Below are 25,940 nucleotides of genomic sequence, written 5' to 3' on the forward strand. Positions count from 1 at the left end.
CATCACTGGGGGTCTTTTACAGAGACTGGAACAGGGACTCCTGTTAAAGCATAGATTGGATGAGATACCTGGTCTTTTCAAATTGTGAGATTTTATGAAGCATGTAGTACCCAAATCTTATATAAACATAAAACATTTTCCCACCAGACTTCACAGTGAAAGCTAAGGTCTTGTTTTCAGCTGTCAGATCTTGGTCTCTTCCACTTTTTACACATGCTTTTAATTAGTTTTTTTAATTATTTTTAATTTTAACTAATTTAAAAATTAATTTTAATAGACTTATTTCATAGAATAAGGCTTTTCACTGGACTAATGCTTGTTACCAGGAAGCTGTTGGAGGAAGCATATGCTAGCTGTAGCCATGCGTCTTGTCTCCTAGGACTGGGGTGCTCATGGCTCATTTTCCCTCCAAATTTACTTCCCCAAAAAGTAGCCAATCATAGAATCATAGGTCTTAAAACTGTGGGGTATCTCAAGAAATCATTGCTTGCTTGCAGGAAGATAAAGGATGAGGAAATTGAGGTTCAGAGATATTAACTGTTTTGCCCAGGATCATATTGCTAAGAAGTGGGGAAATCAGAACATAGATATCTTTTCAGTGTTGTACTCTCTTGCTGGAAATGTGCTTCTCAAGCCTATTTGGCACCTATAATTTTAAAGTTGTAAGGAATACCTTGGCAGACAGTCCCCATGAAGAATTCCCCCACAGCATCTCTGACAGGTAGACATCCAGCCTTTGTTCCAACTTTTTCAGTGAGTGGGACTTGGTATTATTCATTTGATGAACAGTGTCTTTTTTTTTTTTTGGCCAGGACCTATGATTTCATTGATGCTGTTGGTAAGAAGACTCTTTCTGTCAATGCAACTGTTTTGCAGCTTACACTCTTTTTTTGGGACCCTGTGGTTAAATGATTACCCAGGCTCACATGGATGTCAGAGGCTAGGACTTGCCACCCTGCTTTGTTCCTTTAGGCTAGTCACAATGAGATTACACAGCTCTTGCCCACCAACTGATTTTTATTAGTGTTGTTGCTTTTTATTATTGGGGAATTCAGGAGGGAAGGGTGGGCTGGCAAGAGGAAGAGCAAGATGGTGACAGGTTAGAGTGGGAGGTCCTTCCTGAAGCAGTGGGAAGCAGATGGCCCGAGTTTATGTACCTGCTCCCAGATCGCCCACTGAATTCTAGCATTGACAGCACAATTCCCCTACCCACCGCTCAGTTAGGTTTTGGGTCCACCAAACACCAAACTGTTCGTAGCCCTATGCAGACTTAAACACCTATCTTGCCGAAGTCACCAACCACTGTAAGTCTAGATTGCTAGATGCTCTCTAGCCTTATTTCTCATTCCTTCTAGTTACACTACACCCAGAAGCCTTTGTTTCCCCCACCAGTTTTCCAGGCTTCACCACACACAGCTTCTCTTTACATTTAAAACTAAACTACTCACTGCTTCCTGATTAACCTTGCCCTGCCCTCTTTCACCACCATTCTTAGGAGCACTAGCCTTCATGCCTGCTAGAGTCTCCTTCCACATCTATGAGATCCTCTTTTTTTTCTCCGAGGTTCTGCTCAAGTACAGTCTTCTTCATTGCCACAATCACCCCTCAGCTATATGTGCACTTTTCTTCCTCAAATCTCTCATGACTCTGCGTGGACCTCTTCAGTAAACTTACATTATAATTTGCATTATGGCTATCTATATTTCTTATCCTTCCTGCTAGGCTGAGCTCTTTAGGGACAAGGAGTGTCCTGTTTAACTTCTGTATTCCCAAAGTTATCTGTGTGTAGTGGATGCTTATTAGTTTTGCAACTGGAACAGTTCACAACAAAATTAATCTATAGGGCTTAAAAATTCAAAACATCTTATGTTTCCTTCTCTAAAACTTGGAAGAATTTAAGAGACCACATGCTTCAGGAGAAAAAGCACAGATCCTAATCCGCACACATCTTCAATTTCTCTCCCAAAGCTGTACACACTGTCTGTGCTACGCATCATTCAGTCAACCACCGCCAATCAGTCAGAATGCCCAAGTTCTACTTCTAGCTCAGTTACCTTACTGTGGGATCTAAAGCAAATTTACTTCATCTTCCAGGCCTTAGCTCCACTATAAAATGAAAGAGGCAGTGGGGCATACTCATTTTGTTGGAAAAGTAGTAGACTAGGGATGTGGAATACTGCATACAATGTCAAACCCAGTGCCTCTTTTGCTCTTTTGGTTGGTTTTTCTTAAATGTTTTTCTTAGAAAGTAAGACTCATGGGGATGTCATATACCTGGAAATAACTTATGTAATACAGAAGGAATCAATAAAGCTTTAAAAAATAAAATTAAAATGAATGGGTTGCTTTGATTGGGGAATGTCAAACAAACTGATACAGGAAAGATGCATTGTAAGAAATAATGAATAGAAGAAATTCAATGAAACATCCGGAGACATTAGCAGAAACTAATGTAATAAGAAATAAGCAGTACCAGGAAAACAATATGTATGACTACAACATTATAAACAAAAACAGTGAGTACTGTGCAATTATAACTCACTTCGGTCTTGAGAGGAGATTAGAAAATGAACCTCCTTCCATCCTGTTAGAGAGGTAAAAAGATAGACACCGTGGGTATAAATTATTGCATATGCTCTCAAATGCCATTGATATGTTGGTTTGGTTTGCTTAACTTTTTGTTTACGGGGAAGAATAAGCGGGGAGAGCAACAGGAGCACAGAGAGATATATCCAGAAATCACTGATGTAAAAACAAAAGACGCCAACAAATGTTAAAAAGTAAATTAAAATGAAGGCATTTGATTAGATGATTTCTACTTTATCAAGGATCAAAAGCGTTTTCCAGAACTAATGAACACTGAATAAGTCTAATGACTTAGGGTGTATTGTCCAAATAGTACAGTACTAAAAAAGCTCTGGTCTTCATTTCTTTCTCACTCTGATCTCCAACTCAGGTCTGGCTGAGCCCCATCATGGATAGCAATCCCAGGCTCCAACAAACAAAAATCAGTAAAATTTGTGTTCCCATTCCTCTTCTCCTCTCTTCCCAAATTATCCACATTGCCTCTACTAAACAGATTCCAGCTACGCATTTCTATCCACAGCAAATGAAATGCGGATTAAGTCTCAGTAATGGAAGCAGCAATAGTAATTTATGAAAGAAAAAGCATGTGAAAATTATACAAAGGCATGCATCAGGGAAAAGAAAAGGGAAGGCTAGTCTAAGAATCATAAAACATCAAAGCTTTTTTGTTTTGAAGGGAACACGATATGCATTTAAAAAAAAAAGTAGAAGATTGACCCAACAACACAATTTCTGTATTGACATTTGAGTTCTTAATAATACATCAAATGCTTTCTGTCCTTAGAACACTGCAACCAGGATTGAAGCAGGAATGAGGTCACACACTGCCAAAAATTTCCTATAGGAACCAGAAGTTGGTGATGAAAGAGATAAACACGCTGGCTTCTCTTCTTGATTTACAAGCAGTGAGTTTTTTCAAGGCAGAGGTGGAGAATGGATGGTGCTTTGGTAATTGTGGGGATGGGCAGGCAATTCCAGCTGAACTTCCAACCCATTAGAGGACTCCTAAGCTCCAGGACTGGATGAAAACTGATGATCTTGGTTCAGCTCTATAAGGATGCTCAGGCTGGGATGTTACATTTTTATGGCCTTCACATGAACATGTCATCATAGCCTGGGGGTGGGAGATGATCTGGACTGGGTCTGTAATGAAAACAGCAGTGGTGAATTTGGGGAGGAGGAGGGATTTATAGTTCCCTGAGTGACCAGAAGTCATAAGATCAAAGGATCACAAGATTATAGGATTAGAGCTGGAAGGAACCTTTTAAAGGCTATCTATTCTAACATTTTCACTTTACAGTTAAGGAGACTTGAGGCCCAGAGAGTTATAATAACTTACCCAAGGTCACACAGGTAAGAAACAGCAAAGTCAGAATTTGAACCCAGGTCCTCTGACTCCAGATTTAGTACTTTTTCCATAACAGGTTACATACTAAGGGTAGGAGCCTTCTCATTTACCCACAGTTGCACCTGGCTTATGCCCCTCATGGGAAAAGGATGGGAGAGGGCTCCACAAAGTCTAGAGGCAAGCTTTTGACAGCAGGGGTAGGCTGTGCAGGGCTGAACAGAAATGAGACGAACAGAACAGGCTGCCTTTGATTGCACACTACTCCTTGATCAAATCCAGGGGCCCAATTCTCCAGCCATGTAAGGTAAGGCACTCATTAAATACTTACCCAGATGGACTAGTTCCAATGGGGCCAAAAGGATCAAATCGAGCTCCTGGGGGAACAGCACCTGGAGGAAGCCGGTTGGGGAGTCCAGAAGATGGGTCAATGAGAGCTCTTGGGAAACCAGATCTCAGGGGGTCCAAAATCATGCCACCTCTCTGACCCCTGAAGCAAGAAAGAAATTAGGTTGAGCAGTGGGTATCTCTGGGCAAAGGTAAAGGGTAGGGAAAGATGCTGCCATTCTGTTTCTATCCTGTTGGACAAATAGGAGGTTTGGCTCTGATAGGTAAGGATGAGATGCAAATAAGGCTGAACAACTACATACCAATAGGAAGTGGTGAGTGTAGAAGAGCACACCCTATTGATTGAAATATGAATCTGGTTCTGAATTTGTGTCCTCAGTCCTGAAGGGCAAATCCAATTCTGTAAGGCTACGTGAGTCAACAGTAATATAAACAAAGAGAAATCACCTCTAGAACAAGGGTGTTCAATGGGACTAAAGGCAGGAGTCAGAAATTCATCAGTGTCATCAGCAAAGGGCCACAGTCAACTTTTGAATGAGTATGAGAAATGTTCTATCTGCTTTTGTTTCATTAGATTGCCCTCGTGTGTTGCCACACTGTCATATTTTATGCCTTCTGAAGAACATAACATTACTAAACCATAGCATCAATATAACTCAAAATGGCAATTTATTTCTTTTTCATGTTTGCATTAGGATCTGCACTATAAGCTCTGAAGATCCACATCTGGCCCTAAAATGGGAAATTGGCCACTACAACTCTGGTTGATCTGCCTTATGCAATTCCATATATGTGAACCTTCAGAGAAGGGGAGACTTAAACTTATGTTTCCAAACTTACATGCAGAGCCAAGCAACTACTAGGTCCCCCACACCCCATGCCCCATCTTTTTTTCCCTAGAAAGAGATCCCAAAGTTGGCATCAACTTGCAAAGGAGGTTAATATCTAGTCCAAATGATGTGGTAAAGAAAGGAATCATAAGGGAGAAGCAAGTGAACAAGGTTATCCAATAAAACTCAGGGGAAATGACAAAAATATTCATTTATAGGATCTAAGGCTACTATAGGACCAATTCCTGCAAGGTAGGGTCTGACACCAATGATTTGTAAACGGCCCATGAGGCTTTCTAAGAAGGACATCTACTTGAACTTCCCTGGGTCTGGTAACTAATCACACACCCACTGTTGTTTTCAAACTTAGTATCCCTGTCAGGTAAGATCATTTTCCATACCCCCATTTTGCATGTGGGAAAAATGGAGCTAGGAGTCAGTGGTACAGTTGCTTACATTCCCCCCGCCCTCAAACTTCCCTTCTAGAGTTGCTGAATGTTAGGTCTTGACACCATTCTCCATCTCGCTGTCAAACAAAAGCTCTCCTTCCCAAAGTTGGGTGTCAAGAGTAGGACGAGCTATAATTATTTCTGATTTGCTCAGTTCCTCCTACTTCTTCCACTCTGAACCATGACTGAATAGCTCTAAAATTAGAAGATGAGCTGCAGGCAGGGAAAGCCTTGAAAGCTACCTAGAGCTGCCGCCTCCCCAGCCGCACTCACCCAAAGGGGTCCAGGTCCTCTCCCCCAACAGCAAATGGACCCAGCGGATCACGCCTGAAACAAATGAAACACAATTATGCCAGAGCCTGGGGGGTGTGCAACATCAGCCCAGCACCTGTGGGAGGGAACAGGGCTGAGCACAGTGGCTGAGGAGACAGGGAGAATACGTACATAACTCTGGCAGTTGGAAAAGAGACAATGGCAAGCGTTTTGGCCTTGGAGGGAAGACAGAATTCAAAGGACCAAAAGGTCCTTATAGTCCAGAGGTGCCAATGCCATTTATCTAGTTGCTTGGGGCACAGGCCTGTTGTCTCCTGATCCTAGGTAAGCCTTTAGTTCTGCTTAATGTATTATTACTTTTTTTGAAAAAGCTACAAATTAAAGTCCTGAAAAACCCACAAACTGGTGCTGTTCCAGTCAGCTCCTACTAATAAGCCAGGAAAGATTCTGTGGTTTAGAGCAGATGCACGTACGTTTCCAAGGAAGGGGGTTTTATTGATCCAGGTAACTGTTCGACAAGCCATCAGCCACAGAGCACCTGTGACCAGGATAAGGTCTGCTGGCCACTACCATCATGCTTCTAGTGCTAAATCCTTCATAAGTCTCACAATAGCTGTTATTCACGCTGAGCTAATAATAGAGTTGGGGCAGGGGTGAGAGAGAACAAAAAACATGAAAGGACAGTTAAGAGGGGTCATACCCATAACATTCACACTTGAAAACTGATACAAAGTAAATAGGAGGGTCTTTGGACACATACATATATGATATGCTTGGGTCTTTTTATCTTTCTACTGGATGTGGTCTAAAGAAGAATCCTGGGGGAGACTGATTACCTACTGAATACTGTAGGCAGCAAACTTGCTTTCATCTTAAAATTTTCTATTATTGCTCATTTTATCTTCTGGCTCTCAGTGAAACCAAGCATCTTCCTGATGAAAGTTTCCCTGGCCTTCCTTCTCCAGAATTTGTTACACTCTCACTCATTTGCAACCCCCCCCCCAATCCCTGGTTGAGGGGGGCAGTTGGAATACTTCTGCCACTTCCAGGTTTACCTTCTACCATCACCACTCAGTTATCTCATCTCACCTGAGCCCTCACTGTAGCAAGGTAATTGATTCACTATCCCACTCACCACAATGGCTTTTCCAAACCTCTTCATTCCTCCTTAGACATCTCACAGACCCTCCTCCTCCCTACGCCTTCTCAGTGAGAATTGCCTCATATTTCATCCCAGTCATTTGCTGAAAACTTCCTCTTCTCCCCTCAACTCACATCTTCCAGATGTTTTTTGCCACAATCACCAACTTTACTCATCTCACATGAGGTAGTCCCTTCTCCTTACCAAAGCAACCCCACCCCCCAATATGCAAAAGTGACCTCATTCCATCCCTTCTTCTCCAGCAGACTGCTCCCTCTATCATCTCTATTCTCACTTATCTTTGATCTCTCTCTCTACTGGCTGCAAACATGCCAGTCCTCAAAAACTCTCACTTGACATCCATCCCTGCTAGCTGTAGGCCCATATCACTTTCTCGTTTTGTGGCTCAATTCCTTGAGGTCTTTTTATAATACGTGCCTCCATTTCCTTTCTCTCACTCTATTCTCAACTTTTGTTTGAGCTCTCTGGCTTCTGACCTCATTATGCAACTGAAACTTCTCTCTCCAAAATTACCAAAGACTTCTTAATTGTCAGATCTCATGGCCTATTTTCAATCCTTATCCTTTTTGACCTCTCTGCAGCTTTTGATATTGCTGATCACCCTTCCTCTTCTTGATATTCTCTTCCTTCTAGGGTTTTAATGACACTACTCTCTCCTTTTTCTCATTTCTGCAATGTTAGCTACTGCAAAATTCACGAGTTACCCCATTTGAAAGACAAAGCAGGTGACTTATGATATCTATCCTCCTGGGATGCTGTTACCTTTAGTATTGTTTTCCCAGGCAGCATGAAGCAGACGTCCATTGTATCAAGAGAACCTAGGTTTCTTCCCCTGCTTCATCTGCAATTTTTGACCACTGGACAAAAGGCATGTAACTAAGATGATGGGCAATATCAATGGATGGAGGTGTGTAGGCATGCATATACATAAATTAAAGCAAGACTTGAACACTGTAAGTACACAAATATTTGACTGACATGTGCCATATCTATCTGACTATAACAGACTATATACCGCAAATGAGATCTCCTTGGGAAAAAAATGTATAGCTATGCACTGAAAAATAAGACTAATAGTAAGTCTCATTCATATTTCATATGTCAGATTCTGGGAAAATATTTGTCTCATATTTATTCTACTTTATATACATGACTAAGAATCAGAAGATTTAGGTTAGATTCCTGGCTTTTCCAGTTATTTATTGTTTGACCATGGACAAGGCACAATTCCTCAAAACCTGTTTTCTTCTTTAAAAAACAGAGATAAAAATCCTTGTATCACCTACTTCACCTGGACATCATGAAAAACCCTTTGAAAATTGTAAAGTAATACAGAAATGTGAGCAGTCATGTAGGTACATAAACTATTCTACATTTATCTTGTATTTTATAGTTTAATTTGGTATCTTCACAAATATTTGATATCTCCTTTGACCTCATAACCACTTAGGTGGCATTATCCCAATTTTACAGGTAAGAAACTGAGGCCCAAAATGATGAAGCTACTTGCCCAAAGATCATACACCAATAAGTAGCAGAAATAGGCCAGTCTTCTAACTGCAGTTTCTCTTTCCACTATACCATGTTGCTGTGAGTGTGTAGATAAACATACAATAGCAAATTACTAAAAAGGGAGGAAGGAGGCAGGAAATACGAATATCCCAAATATGCCCTAGCAGATTTAAGGATCTGAGGTGATCAGGGGCTGAAAAAGACTGAGAAACACAATTCTATATCCTTAGGGTATATTCAGGTCAAGTTTTAGTGGGGAACAGCATTTTCATGCCAACATCAATTTAAAAGAAAAGGGAACCTTTTCAACCTCTTCCTTTACCTGCATTACCTAAGGGTTGAAAGCATTTGCTTTCTTGGTGTCCTAAGGACCTTTTAATGCCTCCTGTCAGAGATGCTGCAAAAGGGACTGGGTGGGAGATTGGATTAGATAACCTTTAATCATACCTTCTAAGATTCTGATTCTAATCAAAAACCAGCTATGGAATGTCTCCTTTCCTGGGGAACTTTTGCAGACTAATGGCTAGCTTCTACCCTAGATAAAGCTGCTAAATGTCTATGGCTCATCATTTGCAAGAGGTCCTGTACTAAAAGCCCTAAGACCCTGCAGGACAACACATATCATATGACAAAGCCTTGATATATGTACTACCTAGCATACAATTAAAAAAACCAGCTTAGAGAAGAGCTTTTATCCTTTATTTTTTAAAAAATCATCTATAATTAGAGGATACTGAAGTATGCTGGAAGGGTAAACATATACAGGACATATATGAACATGCACAATATAGGCATAAGGGCTACACACCTAGTTCTGCCATTTTCACTGTTGAACCTATGGCCACTTGGCAATTCTAAGTATTCTAGCTCAAGGTCAGTTTGATGAAAACATTACAAATTAAGTCCTAAGTCCCAGGAGAAGGAGAGCTAAATGGATTTTTGAATCTGTAAGCAGGATTAAGGGCTTATATATTCAGTCTGGATGTACCCAATGTATTCTCAGCTTAGAATGAAATCACCACTCCTATTCTTTTATGAGGGAAAGCTATAGGCTTTTAAGCAAGGGGATAAGAATATTATTATAGGATCACAGAATCTTGGGAACTGAAAAGGACCTTACATGTTCCCTAGCCCAAACAACACCTGAAACATGAATTCTACCCCTCTCAGATCTTACAAAATCCTTAAACAAGTGATCATCTAGCCTATATCTGGATACCTTCAATAGTGGGGAGCATCTGGTTCTCCCCAGTCTGTTCCAATGTTGGGATATTTCGAATGGTTAGGAAATTCTTCTCATAATGAACTGAAATTGGCCTCCTTATACCTTAACTGATCCTAGGGAAGCCAATGGAACAACTCTTCAGATATTTGAAGATTTCAATCAAGACTGACCTTTTACTTCTTCTCAAGGCTAAACACTCCCATTTCCTTTAGGTAATCATTATATGATGCTGTCTGAGTCCCTTTCCCATTCTGGTCACCCTCTTCTGGATGTGTTTCATCTTGTCAATGTTCCTCCTAAAATGTGACACTCACAACCGGGCACAAAGTCCAGATGGGCTCTGAATAGATTAGACCCCAGAGTAAAATGCTCTTAAAAATGGAATGGTGGGGGCTGAGAATCTCTCATGCCCGCTCGTCTTTACGGGCGTCACCCAGCTGAGAATCTCTCTGTGCCCCAAAGGCTGAGCCTTTCTCATGCCCGCTCATCCTTACGGGTGTCACCCGGCCTATATGTTTTACCACTAATAAACTTTTCCTCTGGCTGAAAAAAAAAATGGAATGGTAGGGAATAGGGATGGGAGACAGATAAGTCTCCCAAGGTATAAAATTTTCTTTGGATTATTAATTAATCTGAATATATGGCAAATCTCATTACCAAAAAATTCGAAGGGGCTGCCCAAGTTTCTTCATTGCAGTGGAATCTGACTATGAAAACTATTAGCTAAGGGCAAGAAATTTTTGTTTTGTTTTGTTTTTTTTGAGTTGAATTTTATTTATTATTTATTTATTTTTTAATTTTTAACATATGTCTTTAAAACTTTGGGTTACAAATTTTCTCCTTCCTCCCTCCCCACCCACCCTCATTGAAAAGGCAAGCATCTCAATATAGGTTACAGATGTGTAGTCATGTAAAACACTTCCATTGTAGTCCTGTTGTGGAAAACTAAGGATATTTCCCTTCATCCTATCCTACCCCCCCATTTATTCTGTTCTCTCTTTTGACCCTGTCCCTCCTCAGAAAACGTTTGCTTTTGATTATCCCCTCACCCAATCTGCCCTCCCCTCTATCAACCCCCTGCTCTCCTGTCCCCTTCCCCCCTTATTTTCCTATATGCTAAGATAGATTTTCATACCTAAGGGCAAGAAATTCTTGGACTGTATGGATATTTTTATTGCAATACCATGAGACAAGTTTGTTTGCAGATAAAGGTTTGGCTCAATTTCTCTTAAGGCTACCACTTTAAAGATGCCAGCAGGAGCCCTAAGAGAAACAATCTCATTCTCCTGATATGGTAGGGCCCCCCCCCACCTCCCCAAAGGTCAGCTTTATGCTAGAATTAAAAAGAATCTGCCACCAATGCAAAGGACAAAGATATCATTTGGTCTGGAGAGGAAAATGCTATGGGGTGGCTGCCTCAGACTTTAAGATTTGGGAACAACAGTGGTTGGTAACTGTTAGCTCTTCAGCTTCACTGATGATGAACTGAATGAGGAGAAATGAGCATTGCCTACGACAGAATGGACTTGGACTCAGTTTAGATATGAGAATAAACCAGGGTGGGGAACCTGCAGCCTCTAGACCACATGTAGCCCTCTAGGTCCTCAAGGTTGGCCCTCTGATTGAATCCAAACTTCACAGAACAAATCCCCTCAATAAACTTTCTATGAGCTGAGACAAAAGGACTATTGAGGGAGATTAAGGAAGAGCTTTCCCTAATTAACTTGAATTCCTATGTGACATTAAGATTTACAAAGGAGGAAAAGTCTCATGTTATAGCACAAAAGACTGATGACATTGGACTTGTGGTCCATAAGCTATGGGTTTAAAAATCTGGGTTTGACACTTAGTTGTGGCAAGTTAACTTTTTTTGAGCTTTAGTTTTTTTCATTTAATGGGGATAATAATGTCCAGGGTTGTGAGGAAAGTACCATCATCCCTATCTGACAGATAAGGAAACTGAGACACAGTAAGATTAAATGACATATCTGCAAGGTCACACAGATGTAACAGTGTTGGAACCTCTGAGACTCAAACCAATGCCCTCTTTGCCTTTATACCACTGTCTCACATTGAAACAGATTTTCAGAAGCCAAAGAATATCAGGGCTGAAAGGGGCTTGAGAACATAGAATCTTGTTAAAGCTGGAAGAGATGGACCTTATATATCTACAACCCCTCATTTTACAGAGCAGTCTTGCAAAAAATGATTCCCCAAAACTCATCCCCAACCAAATGTTTTCTTCATCTATATTCTCTCATACAGTTACATCATGAGGCAGGTGGCTGCCTGCAGGTCTAGGTTAGACATCTCATTCACTTATAAGTCTCTTGATTTGAGGATGGTGGATGAACTGATTTTGGGAGTAGACGATTCATTAATTTCTGGCTTAGGATTCTATATTTCTATCCATAGCTTTCATAGCTTTTGGGGCTCAATAGCCCAGTGTGGAGTGGGAACTAGCTACTTCTCCCACAGAACTCAAGTCAGCTGCTGCCTCTAGATCCCAGGGAGTTTCTGGCCTATCTGTTAAATAGATGTCATTAAGATAAATTGTTAGCTGGCTCGCCCAGGGCTCTTTTGGCTCCAAATGACCCACAGTGGAAAAGAGGGAAAGAAAGAGGAAAGGGACTGCCATTTACTGATATGGGATCTCTCCCCAACTCTTGCTTTTGGGGATGCTGTAATTAACACCCCATCGAAGCCAGGACAGGCGGCCCAGCTGCTGCTATTCCCTTTTTCTTTTCTTCCTTCCAGCCCCACCCCCAGGATGGGCATTTGAGGGGAAATAAAAAGGTGAAAGTGTGTGAGCCTGGTTGCTAAGCAACTTGGCAGCTAGGTTATAATAACGGAATTAGTGTCATTACTGACATCTGTGCTGACAAAGGAGGGCGTGTTGGAGGGAAAGTGGGGGTAGGGTGAAAGGAGAGAATTCAACTATATGGAGAAGCACACAAAACAGAGAAGCTTAGTTATACATCATCCCAAGACTTGGAGCATCTGCCATTGCTTGGGAGAGACCACCCTATCATCCATTAGGCCCAAAGGAGACTTTTATTGATAAGAAGCTGAAATGTATTTGTTCTGGGCTTATACTCTCTCATGCCCAAATGGTTCCCTCTTACTCCTTGGATAGGAATGTCTTCCTAGTCTCACTGAATGAGTGGAACCAATTCCATTCTTTTTTCTGTCTTATCTCACCAGCCAGGCCCTAATATAAGGACTGAAGATTAAAATGCTTCCATGGTCTAAAATGGGTGTGGGTGAGGCGCCGCTAATGCTGGTACTGCACCTGCCTCCCTGGTCTTCTATTCACTGAATGGAATGATGTCTATGGGCGCTGGGAGATGGGAGGGCAGAGAAGACCTCCACACTCTTCCTCTAATCCATTCTGGAAGGTTGCCACCAGCCCAATTTTTCAATAGAACTGCTTTCCTATTACTTTCTCTTTTTACTCTCATTAAAAAAATCTTCAGAGACCCCTCCCTCCATTGCCTAAGCTAATATATCCCAGCTCCTTAACTTTGTATGGTCCTCTACAACAATTTGGGTCCCACTGAGTTGATGTGAGAGATTTATTAGCCCTGGATGTGGAGTCAGAGGATCTGAATTCAAATCATAATTCTGCTACTTCTACTACCTGTGTGACTTTGGGCAAATCACAACTTCTCTGAGCCTCAATTTTCACACATACAAGATGGGTGTGGAGTAAATATGATAACCAGGGTCCCTTCCAACTCAAAATATTATGAATCTATCTTTTTTAGCCTTATCTTCCAGTCCTTCCTTATATGCATCTTCACTCTGATCAAACTATCCTACTCATCAACACCATTAACAAAAAAGCCTTAATGGTGAGTCTCAAAATAAATTGTGTTTACTACTAAGTGGCAAGGTCATGTGCTCAGCAACTGAGGTACAAAGCTTATGATGTTTTAGGAAAATCAAGATAAGACATGTATACAAATAAGTATGAGACAAGACTGAATTGTGATCAGAGATAAAGGCAATATGCTCTGGGAGAACTTGAGGCAAAAGAGCTGCTTTCAGCTGATGGGACTGGGGAAGGTTTCCCTCCAAAGAGGAATTGGAGCCTGAATTGGAGCCTAAATACAGTCTTTAAAGAGAAAGAAGGACAAGGTGCTAAGTGACGGGGATACAAAGATGGGTAACAGCTTCACAGTCTAACTGGAGAAAAAAGGACATGTGCCCCAAAAGATGGACCATAGGGCTAAAGTGGTTGGGTGACTTTAAGGATTTGCTGACTGTTCAATATGCCTTGGGCTTTTTGAAGCCACTATGTTTCACCTGATGTGAATGCCTTCTCCCCTCTACCAAAACTCTACCCATTCTTCAATGCCCAGTTCAGTCTCACCTCATCTGGATGCTTGCATCGATGGCAACAACCACAGACTAACACTGCTACAAAAACTATCTTTAACTCTAATTTAGTAATTTCCTATACTTTGTTATGACATTTTGTATATGTTATTTATATTGACATATATACATCTTAACTCTCTATAATTAGGTCGTAAGCTAGTTGACAGCAGGGAAATGATCCTAATTTTTGTGTTACTCTCAGCATAGTAATAAATATATAATGTTATACATGTGACAGAGCTTTTCGGTATTTGTTGAATTATTGACTGATCTATGTAAATGTTCTGGCCTTATAATCTCTTATTTCAAATAGCTTGTGATCTGAGAAAAGTATAAGCTCCACCAAAAACTCGTCATGCAACAAATAAAAAGACTGAAAAAAAAACTATTGGGAAAGAAACCACTCACTATAGGTGATACCTTAAGGATTCTTTTAGCAACCTAACAGTTTCAGGAACCCTCATTCCCATTAGAGCTACAGAATCTTGGGGCTGGCAGGGAGCTTAAAAATCTTCTAGTCCAATCCTCTCATCTTTACAGAGGATGAAATTAAGTACCAGAGAGTGGAAGAGACTTGCTCAGGGTCCTGGAATGGCAAAGCTGTGACTAAAATCCAAGGATCTGGACTTCAACTTCAGGGCCAGGACTAAATCTCAAGAATCCCCATCTAGTATTCTTTCTACTCCAATGTGTCCTGTTGGGTCATAAGGCTCTTGCACATAGTGGGTGCTCACAAAATACTTGCCGGTCTTGAGAAAATAGCACTGGATTTTTATATTGCTTGAGTTTCTATTGACAAACAGGACCCTAAGGCAGCTGCTAATAACTCAAAATCACCTGCAGAAACCAGTAGGGTTAAGAATTCTGGGCAATTAGAAATTTCTACCTAGTCTCCATGACTCTAGTTTCTCCAGTATTCAATTCATCACACAACTGCCAACATAATATCCCTAATGTTCATATATGTTCGCTTTCCCACTCAAAAACCTTTAGTAGCTCCCTCCTGCCTAGAGGAGAAAAATCTAACTCCTTTTCCTGCCATTTATAGGTCTTCATTATCTGGTCCCAATCCAGTCTTTCAAACTAGTTTCACCTTATTCCCCTTCACATCTCCTATGTTCCAGCACAAACTGGACTACTTTTTCTGATCTCACTACTCTTATCCCCACTCCCAAGGACCTGATTAGGCTGTCTCTACCGTTGAAAAGCACTTCCTCTCCAATTCCACCTTTCACCCTTTAAGGCTCAGCTCAGGGGTCACTTCCTCCCTGCAATGCAATCCAACAAGTGTTTATTTATTAAGCACCTACTTTGTGGAAGTTATATTTTACTGGGGAAATGTTCACAGATAACATAAACATACCATGTGTAGGAAAATTTGAGGATAGAGTGCTAATAAATAAAGGGAAGCCAGACACTGACCTTGATTTCCCTCCAGCCAAAAGCTATATATCTCTCCTCAGAGTTTCTTAGAATATACTCCAGATGACTCCTGTCTTCCAATTATATGATACTATTTTGTATTATACTTCTTTGTATACCTATTGTAGTCTACCCTCACGCCCTTCCCAATGCTCTAAGCTCCTAAAGGACAGGTAGGGATTATATAATTTTTGTGTCCCCAGGGGCCTAGCAGAATGCTAGTAAATAGAAGGCACAGAAAGAGACAGAAATGTGCCATTCAATTCTCTAGTCCAATCAGGAAGAGGAACACAACAAGGACAAATGAATGCCTGAGTAATGGTAGACTAGGACTTTAGATATATGATTGCTACCTGCTCCATGCTGCCAACTCTGTACTTACCAAGGAGGTTGCCTGCTGGTGTGTGGGTGGTGAGGGGGAATACGGAGAGGGTCGTATTCTCTGGAGGTGGCAGGTGGAAACTCCCGAGAGGAACTGGCCGAATCACTTTTGCTCAAAGAGTTCTTGATGGGCAAAATGAGGCCAGACGAAATCTGTGTCTGGAGCTCTTTGCTGTTCTTGTAGACCCTGCGGGATCGAGAGGGGTAGTCAAATATAGGTACATTTAGCTGGCTAGCAACCTTAAAGATAGTTGACTTGTGGGCCGCCTGGCAGCTCCTGGGCAGGCGAGGAGCCTTGGCGCCCGGATGTGGTTTGGCCGCCTGGTGGCCCTTAGCGGAGGAGGTAATAGCCTGGCGTCTCGAGTTTTCGGGCGACGCTTCTTCGGCATCTGATTTGCCCCTCCTCCTTTAGTGCCCCATTAGAAAGAGCTAAGGGGGGAGAAGCACGGGGATCTGAGTGGCACAGGGAGAAAGCATATAGCTTTCAGCTGGCTGGCTCCCCCAGGACTCATCCACCAGCTCCCCATTGTGTGTTCATCCTATGTCATGAGGCTGTATCACTTGGGAAAAGGTATGGAAGGGAAGCAAATAATAACCATAGGGAACATGTCAATGTGCATGGCTCAACCCAGGCCAGGAGGTAGGACTTCAGAATGTTCTAGGCCCGGTTCTCATTCTAACTTAGTACATGTCCTAAGTTCACTAAACCTCTTCTAATTCCCTTCACCTACACAAGAAAAAGAATAACAGGCATTTCTTACTAATCAACTGCAGAATGCTGGAATGGCTCAGGACCTAAGATGTGGATCCTACTACAAGGGCCTTAAAAGAATTATCTTCCAAGTACCATATGTTATTAAGTTCTGGAATAGCAGTCAGGAGACCTATATTCTAGTCCTGGATCTGATTCAAATAATTTGCTGTGTGACATCAGGCAAGCTCACTTTTCTCTTAGCCTGTGTTCCTTTCCCTATAAATGAAGGAGTAAGACATGATCTTGAAAGGTCACTTCCAGCTCCAATATTTTAGGATGCATGTAGTATAGAACAATTTCTTACTTATCACCAGGCATTTGAGTCCCTATATTGCTTTCTTTTTATGAATTATACTGGAAAGGACTTTCCCCAAAGTCTAGCATATCCTTGTGAAAACCTGGATTGCAGAAATGAAGCCTTATTCAAAAACTCCACCTGATTCAAAGCAACAGTGAAGGAAGATTTCTTGTAATATCATTTGCCTTTCACTACCTAATTATATAATTCTGGAACTGTAAAAGATCTTAATAGATCATCTAGTATAACTCCTTCTTGCCTTTAATTTTTTCCCCCTTCAATCACTCAAAGAGCTAACAAAATTATACTCCTTAAAGCACAGGTCTAACTCCATTTCCCAAATCTAAAACATTCAACAGTTCCATACTGCCTCCAAAACAAAATACAAAATCCTCAGTCTAGTACTCAATACCCTCCAAAATATGGTTTGCTAATCTTATTTCATATTATCCCCCTTAACACACTCTGTTCCAATCAGACTGACCTATCTATCCTCCACATATGACATCCCTCCACCCCCATCTCTATGCCTTTGCACAAATGACTTCCAAAATCTGGAATGTACTTTTCATCACTTCTGCCTACAGAATACCTTTGTTGTTCAGTCATGACTCCATATGGAGTATTCTTAACAAAGATACTAGAGTAGTTTGCCATTTCCTTCTCTAGCTAATTTTACAGATGATGAAACTGAGGCAAACAGGGTTAAGTGATTTGCCCAGGGTCACACAGCTAGTAAGTGTCTAAGGCTGGATTTGAAGTCAGGTCTTCCTGACTGCAGGCCCAGTGCTCTATCCACCATACTACCTAGCTGGCCCCAGAATACCTAGCTTCCTTCAAAACACAGCTTTCAAGCCACTTTCAATAGGGATCCTTTCCTTAGTTATCCTTAGTTAATAGCATATTCTCCTCTTTGAAATTACATTGTATTACTTTATCTTTACTTGCATACATTTAATACTTCCAATTTAATGTAAGCTCATTGAGGTCAGGGGCTGTTTCATTTTTAATCACTGTATCCCTGGTACCTAATGCAATGCCCTGCATATGTTGAACTGAATTACTGATAGATTCATCTATAATATTTCCAGCAAGTGTTCATATTACCTGTGCCTAAATACTTCTCCAGTGATGTCTGTAGTTAGTTTCCCTTCAATAATTACAGAGGAAATCTCTGTTTAGGTATGGGTAGAGGCTAAATGATTTCTGAGGTGTTTTTAAGTTCAGAGATTCTGTTAACTCACTTTCTAGGGAGGCAGTCCATTCACTTTTGAGATAATTTTGATTGTTAAAAACTTTTTCCCTCTATTGAGCTAAACTCTGCTTCCCAATAACTTTTTCCCATTGGTTCTAGATTTTCTTCTGGAGTCACACAGAACACGCTTTCTTTACCAATGATAATCCTTCAGCTGTCTGAAGAAGATCATGCTACACTCTCCCAAGTATTCGTTTTCTAAACTTAACAACCCCAGTTCCTTCAACTAATTCCTACTATGAGATGCTAACAGGACTAGAAACCATCCTGGTTGTCCTGTTCAGGAAGAGAACAAATTAATTCATCAATGTTCTTCCTAAAATTCAGCACTCCAAACTAGGTACAATAACTCGGATGTGACCTGAGCAAGGGCAAAGCACAAGTAAGGCTATTCCCTTCCTCATTCTAGGTACTGGACTGCTAGATATTAATAAAGTCTGATGGAGCAAGGGGTTCATCTCCCCAGTTTTATACTAATCTGGCAATGCCAAAAGAAACCTACTGCTTCATCTAATGTGACAATGAAGTCAGAGGTGCAGAGGAGCAAAGCATCTTCATACTCACTTGCTCCTCACCATCTATAAATATTTGTTGTGTGATTGGCACAAGTTCCTAAAGCATAGTAGAGATGAGAAAATAGAAGCAAAGATAGATTAAAATGTACTAGCCTGTCCTGTTTTACAGACTGTGGATGTTCTTTCATAATTGCTCTCCCCTATTTCTTCCCTGGGTGTCAGTTACGAAAGGCAAGAGGGGTAGGGTAGATTTATCCAAAATGTGGATCATCGCCAGCTCTCAAATATCCATGCTAATGGATTGGGAAAGGAAACTTGTCCAGATAATTCAAAGGAAACAGGCACCATACCAATCCATTTTCCTCACTGTCTTGTTCTGTAGTTCCTGTATCTTGTAGTTCTTTAGAATTCAAGAATCAGCTTAAACCATATCATTTTAGGCTATTCTTATATGATTTAGGAAGCAAAGAACGTAGAAAGTTGGCTTGCCCAGGAATGCATGGTGTTTTAGAAAACTTCTCTTTCAACTTTCTTTTGTATTATTATACTTCCACTGCAAATAATCCATGAGCATAGTACATAGTCAATAAGTGGCTAAATTCACTTTAACTGAACAAAAATTTATTGGGTCCTCTGACTGGGGACAAAGATTAATAAGACACAGTCCCTGAATTCCAGGAAGTATACAGTCTAGTTCAGGAAATTTGGCAGGCACAGAAATAACTCATATAAGTCAGAATAGGAAAGCCCCACAAGGGAGGTACAAATACAGTGCTAAGGAGATACAGAGGAATAAAGTATCATAAATAGAGACTGAAAAGTTAGAGAGGGAAACGGAGGAGATATACTTTGAATATGAATTGGGCCATAAAAAAATGGATAGAAACCTGACAATTGGAGATGGGAAAGAAAGAGATTGTAAGAAAAGGTAACAATGTGTATAAAGATACAGAAATGGGAAAACCAAAGGAGTGTTTAAAGAATGATTCATTATCTTTTAGTTGTGAAAGAATTCATAGTGAGGCAGGAGAGGTAGGCAAGGGCCAGATGTAGAGGATCTCAAAGATGACAAACAAAGGAGCCTGGACTTTATCCTGAAGGTAACAGAGTGTGACATGATCAAGTTTGCGCTTTAGGAAAACTGAATAAATGATACAATTTGAGGGCTAATAAATTTACCTGGCTTATGCAGAACATCCCAGAACTTTCTGAGGAAAGCCAGCCTGAGACTGCTGCTAATATATCATACATGGATAACTGAGAGCTTTAACAGCATTTGGGAGGTACCTATCTCTAGGTTAGTTTCAAACAATTCTTTGGACTGTCTCAATCTCACCCACTTCTATCCCATTATCCCACAATATTTTTCTACTAATTGTCTCATCTCTTCTTACCCTATTTGAGTGGCCTGGAGGAGGGGCAATTATTGGGAATACCTGTGGAAGTCACCCAGGTGTTCACCATCCACATAATCCTCCACGTTCAGGGTCAAGTCCACCACCTGTTGTGACTTACACTCCTGGGGGATAGCAAAGGGAAAAAAAAGTTAGGGGGTCAGGAGAAAGTTGCCAGAGACCCAGAGTGAATCCAGGGCACACCATCCCAAACTATTCAGGGGTGGGAAACCTGTGGCCTTGAGACCACATATGGCCCTCTAGGTCCTCGAGTATGGCCCTTTGACTGAATCCAAACTTCACAGAACAAATTCCCTTAACAAAAGGATTTGTTCTGTAAAACTTGGACTTGTCAAAAGGCAGCACCCAAGGACTTAAAAAGCCACATGTGGCCTTGAGGCTGCAGGTTTCCCACCCCTGATCCAGACACAAGAGACTGGCTGAGAAATCCCTAACAGAAAATTTGAGAGTTTCTGAAACATTGGAATGGCAAAGATCCAGTTCTAATCATTTTCCCTAATTCTGTCTTATGCTCTGGCTACTCTGGCTTCAGGACTCCAGCTGTAAAGAAAAGTGGTCATATAAATTTAATGGGGTGTCCCCAAGGCAATCTCCTTCCCTCACCTGTTTTGTTTTGTTTTGTTTTTACTAGTTTAAAGGCTGCCCTGTTTTCTGAATTCTCAGGGATTTTTCCAAAGAACATATATTATTTAGATGAGAACATGGGCACAACGATATCAGGACTTGACCTATCATTTGTCCTCTAATCAGGCTCAGATTTCTTCTAGTTCTTCAGAACTTTCCTCTAGGTAAACCACTTCACCTGTTAGCTTCAGATGGACACCAACAAAGTATTTTAGGTTACTGCCCAACATCTGTTCTACTTCCCCCACTTCTTAGGTGAAATGAGCTTTCTATGTTCATTCATTGTTGTCTATAAAAGTAGGACTTCCCCTTCTTTGTCCTAAATCTGTTTCTTTTAAAGTGTCAAGCAACCATTGAGCTGGAAGGACTTTAGTGATTATCTAGTCCAATCCCTTTATTAGACACAGATAGGGGGCTGGATACCCAAAGAGGGAAACAACTTACCTAAGGTCACATGGTTAAAGAGAAGAGCTAGAATCAGAACCGTCTTTTAACTCCAATTCTAGTGTGTTCTTTCCACTATACCATACTGCTACTTCAATACTGGTCACAGCACAGACACTGCCCTAACTGATCCTCTGCAATGACGCCATTAATATACTATAACCAAATTGGGCTATAACCATGCCATTTATAGCACTGTTCCTATGAAGCTAACAACTACCATAAAACATTATTCTGCTTAAATTCAGCTTCTAATAGAATCAATTACCAATATTTGTTATCGTGTGAATGTATTCTGGGGTCTGGAGGCATAGGCTCCCCCTATTCACATACCTTTTGTGATTAAAAAGTTTTCAGTCAGATCCCTTTTGAGACTTTGTTTAGAGGCTGAAAGAAGAGACCTCCTCCCTCACCATGAAAGTCCTGCCAGCCTGCCTGCCTCCCTCCCTCCCATCCCTTTGAATATAAACTTTGAAACTGTAGCAAATGAAGTAGATGCTCAATCCACTGCATCTAGCTGGCTGTCATATCTCTAGTTAGCAGGCCCCTGTAGGGTTGGGCTTAACTGCAAGAGGACTCACCAAAGCATTGATAATCATGCTATCATCCACCATGATGGCCTTCAGAAGGAGTTCCTTTGAGTTATCTGTGGACTCATAGCGAAGGACATACAGATCTTTATTGGCATTCCATCCACGTGGCAACAGCTCAGACTTCTTATCATCTGGACCTGGCTGTGAAGATATAGTGGGTAGGGTAAAGTGAAAATGAGAATTTCTAGAGCTTTCTTAGAGGCAGGATAACTGTACACTTTAATGGTTTAAAAAACATGTATAAGTTCCTGGGTATTCTGGCCAGATTCCAAAATGGAGCTAGTAGGGCAACTCCATTTAAATTTGCTCTGTGCAAAAACTCATCACATTGCACAAGACTGTGTAGAACATCAACTGAAAAAAACATTTAGGTAGTCTTTTTGGGGGGGGCTAGGCAATGGGGTTAAGTGACTTGCCCAAGGTCACACTGCTAGTAAGTGTTATGTGTCTGAGGCTGCATTTGAACTCAGGTCCTCCTGAATCCAGGGCCGGTGTTCTATCCACTGTACCACCTAGCTGTCCTAGGTAGCCTTTTTCTTTAATAAAATTGCGCATGGCTTTTAACTCCCATGCCAGTCAAGATTCTCTCTCTGTATAAAGATGACCAGATTTATTTTCCACATTAGCAATTATGGAAGTTCTATGTATTGCGGTATAACTAGAGATCACGCATTGATATCTGAAAGGTTTATTTAAAGGTATAGAGTCCTTGTTGGTATTAGAAGGAATACTAGTGACAATTTGTTTCAAACCTCTTAAAAGAGCAAGATATAGGGAAGTGACTTGCCTAAAGCTACACTGTTAGCCAGTGGCAGAACCAGAACTGAAGCCAGGCTTCTAATGTCCTTTCTGCTACAACATCCTGACTAGGTGAATATCAACTTTTGCATATTTTGGGGTTTCCAGCCTTGGTTTTGCAGTACCCCAAAGTGCTGGAATTGTTTCAAGGGATGTTGTGAAATTCTGAAATGAAAAAATTCTGAAAATACATTAGTACATTTTCTAAAAAAACAGATCACACAGCACTTTCAGGAGGGGAATTAAGAGATAGAAAGGGGCTATGAAATCAAGCAGCTGGGCTGCTACAAACCAAAAATAGCTAGGAATCCCTGGAATATTTTCAGAATGATCTAGCTGGAAGACAAGTACCCGCAGAGGCCTAAAAATGGCAGAAATAAAACTGAAGGAAACGCAAGTGAAATTCAGTAGCTTAATGAAAGTGAAAGAGAAAAAAAAACAGCACAGCCTGTTAGATTTTAATATGTTCAATTTTAAGTATCTGAAGATTACTTATGGGACTCAGAGACTCTGACAAAGACAAAGTATATTATAGTCAGGGTCCCTTTAATTTTTCTTCAGAACACATGCTTGTGGCTTTTAATCCCTGTCCTCAATCTAGATCTCCTTTCTGAATAAAGATGACTGCATCTACTTGCTAAATCAGCATCTCTGTATACCAGTTAGGTGAAAAAATCCCACAGTGGGCAGGACAGACAACATACTACAATTTTTAAGATTGTCCCCATCTCTGAGACTATCATCTTCTCAGCAATAAAAAGCCAAGGCCTGCTCCAGTATAAAAAAAATGAAAGGAGGCCCGAGGGGAGACAGACTGACCAGTTTCCTCATACGTATTCCAGCAAAACTCTGAAGTTGGTGCTGGACTGATTGATGATCAAGAAATACAACGAGAAACTACAGTAAGTTAATTCTTACACCCCAGAACTGTGCATTAGCTAAAAGCCTGAGGGGCAATAGGAAAGCGGGTCAACAGCAAAGCCAGTGCCAGCACTGCCAGATATAGGCCACAGACATGTGTAGCTTTCAGGAAATCATGAATGAAAACTGCTCAGATTTAAGAGAACCAGAAGGCAAAATAAAGATTGAGAAAATCCACTAAACACTTCCTTAAAAAAAAAAAGACAAACAAAAAAGGGAAAATTCCCAGGGACCAATTCTAGAGCTCCCAGATGAAAAAAAAAATACTACAAATATCCAAAAAGAAGTTCAAGTAATAAGGAACCACAGTCAGGATCACCTAGGACCTGGCAGTTTCCACAAAAAAAAAAATTAAAGGTGATCTTGGCATACAACATTTTAAAAGGCCAAAAAGAGAACTTACATATAAGAATAATTTACCCTGCAAACCTGAATGGAATCCTAAATGGAATAGAGGATTTTCAAACATTTCTGATAAAGAGAGCTGTGAACTTTAAAGTATAAACACAGGGGTCCAAAGAAAACTTAAAGGGAAATTTACTCAAGTAGTTTGAAGGAGCTGTATGATGATGTAGTGCTAATATTCTACTGGAGAGAAAAAATGAGTCATCTCTTCAAGGGGTATTGAAGGAGTTAAATAAGAAAAATAAGTGTGGCTTGGTTCTGTTCTGAAGGTTTGAAAAGGGGAAAGAGATGGGGAGTTAAAAAATAATACAGTAGTACAGAAAAGAGGAAGAAGGGGTAGAACTTGTTATTTCTCATAACTGGAGAGAAGAATATATAAAAAAAGTAACAAAGGTTGAGAGGTTGTAACTGAAGGTGAGTAAAAAGTAAGGAAGATGTTTGGGCCTCAGGACCCACCCTGTGGATGGGTGAGAGAGAGAGAGAGAAAGAGAGAGGGGGAGAGAGAGAGAGAGAGAGAGAGAGAGAGAGAGAGAGAGAGAGAGAGAGAGAGAGAGAGAGAGAGAGAGAGAGTGTGTGTGTGTGTGTGTGTGTGTGTGTTTCCTGCTCTCTAGTAAGGAAAGAGTAGGAAGAAAGAGTAAGAGATGGTGTGGTAAAATGTAAAGAGAGCTGGATTTGGAGTTGGAGGAAATGGGTTTGAATCCAGACCGGAAAAACCATTTCACTGTGGGACCACCATTTCCTCATCTAAATAGGGGTTAGAACTGATGACCTCTAAACCTCCTTCTAGCTAGAAATCTATGATTCTATTCCAACTTAGTGTGAATGTATGTGAGGATGAGGATTTAGGGGAAGTTGGGAAGGGTTAGTACATTGTGTCTGGCGGGGGTAGGGTTTGTAACGGTTTCAGGCACTTGTTCACTGTGAGAAGTGGGGGCAAGGAGGCCTGCTATGCCAGTTTTCTAACTAAGTTAGTCACCTAGAATTTAATTGATATTATGTGCCACGCTCTGTGCTAAGCCCAAGGAATACAAAGAAAGGCTCTCAAGAAGCTCACAGCCTATGGAGGGAGACAACACATAGACAACTATGCACAAACAAGATACATACAGAATAAACTTGGGATAGTTTCATAAGGGAAGCACTAAGATTAAAAAGGACTTGGAAAAGCTTCTTACAGAAAGTGAACCTTTAGCTGAGACTTGAAGGAATTTGGGGGAGCCGGGAGGTAGAGATGAAGAGGGAGAGCATTCTGGACATCGGGGACAGCCAGTGAAAAAAGTTCAGGGATGGTTTTGTGTGTTGGACGAACAGCAAGTGGTGGACAGTGCATGGATCAAAGAGCATGTGGAGACTGTGAATGGGGGGGGGGTGGTGGCAGCGAGGCATCCTTGCCACGTCCCAGGTAAGGCAGGTGTGTGGCAGCCTATGAATAGACATGGACAGCTGGGAGGAGTGTGTTTATAAGCGTGTCACAGCCTCGATGAGAATCAAATGTAACTGTGTGTGGGGTCTGGCCGTACCTGGTCCCGGGGGCCGAGTGTGTAGGGGTGGGGGGCAGGGGGAAGACGGCGGGCCCTACCAGGTTCCGGATAAGGAACTTGTCTTGGGGGGGGGTGCCGGCCATACCTGCCCACAGGGCAGATCAGGCTGCACCTGCTCCGCAGCAAGGAGTCGGGGTACATGCACGCGTGTATGCTTCTGTTGGCCGGGAGGAGCGTGGGGGGCGATGGGGGAGGGGGGGGACCGGGGAGCCGGGCCGGGGCTGTACCTGGTCGCCGGTGCCCAGGCCTCGGTAGCCCTGGGTGACGAGCTCCCAGTGCACAAAGCACACAAGCGCGTCCTGGCGGCAAGTGATCCCCGGCGCTGCCGAGGCGTACAGCAATTCCAGGCCGGCCATGACTTCCTGGTATCCAGCCGCCTCCTACACAAATGTCAAGTCAGCCCCACATCACCGTCCAACCGCTCCGGCCTGCCGGCGGGCCCCGCCTCCGCGGCGAGAGGC

At 41.6% G+C, this 25,940-nt stretch overlaps 1 protein-coding gene across 2 annotated transcripts; it reads right to left on the reverse strand.

Annotated features, from left to right (window-relative positions):
- Positions 1-2,433: 2,433 nt before the first annotated feature.
- On the reverse strand, positions 2,434-25,940 carry PSMF1 (proteasome inhibitor subunit 1). Of its 2 annotated transcripts, XM_020990646.2 has the most exons (7): positions 25,707-25,939; positions 21,803-21,955; positions 20,175-20,257; positions 15,918-16,103; positions 5,832-5,885; positions 4,263-4,421; positions 2,434-3,729 (listed from the first exon to the last, which is right to left on the reverse strand). In XM_020990646.2, the coding sequence occupies exons 1-7, from the start codon at positions 25,833-25,835 to the stop codon at positions 3,678-3,680; spliced, it is 816 nt and encodes a 271-aa protein (XP_020846305.1). In that variant the 5' UTR covers positions 25,836-25,939; the 3' UTR covers positions 2,434-3,677. The 2 variants fall into 2 exon arrangements, with proteins under 2 accessions (XP_020846305.1, XP_020846307.1); XM_020990648.2 differs by lacking the exon at positions 5,832-5,885 and having other exon boundaries at positions 25,707-25,940.

The sequence above is a fragment of the Phascolarctos cinereus genome, unplaced genomic scaffold, assembly GCF_003287225.1.
Source record: "Phascolarctos cinereus isolate Bilbo 61053 unplaced genomic scaffold, phaCin_HiC Scaffold_2;HRSCAF=192, whole genome shotgun sequence".
In the NCBI taxonomy this organism is placed as follows: Eukaryota; Metazoa; Chordata; class Mammalia; order Diprotodontia; family Phascolarctidae; genus Phascolarctos; species Phascolarctos cinereus.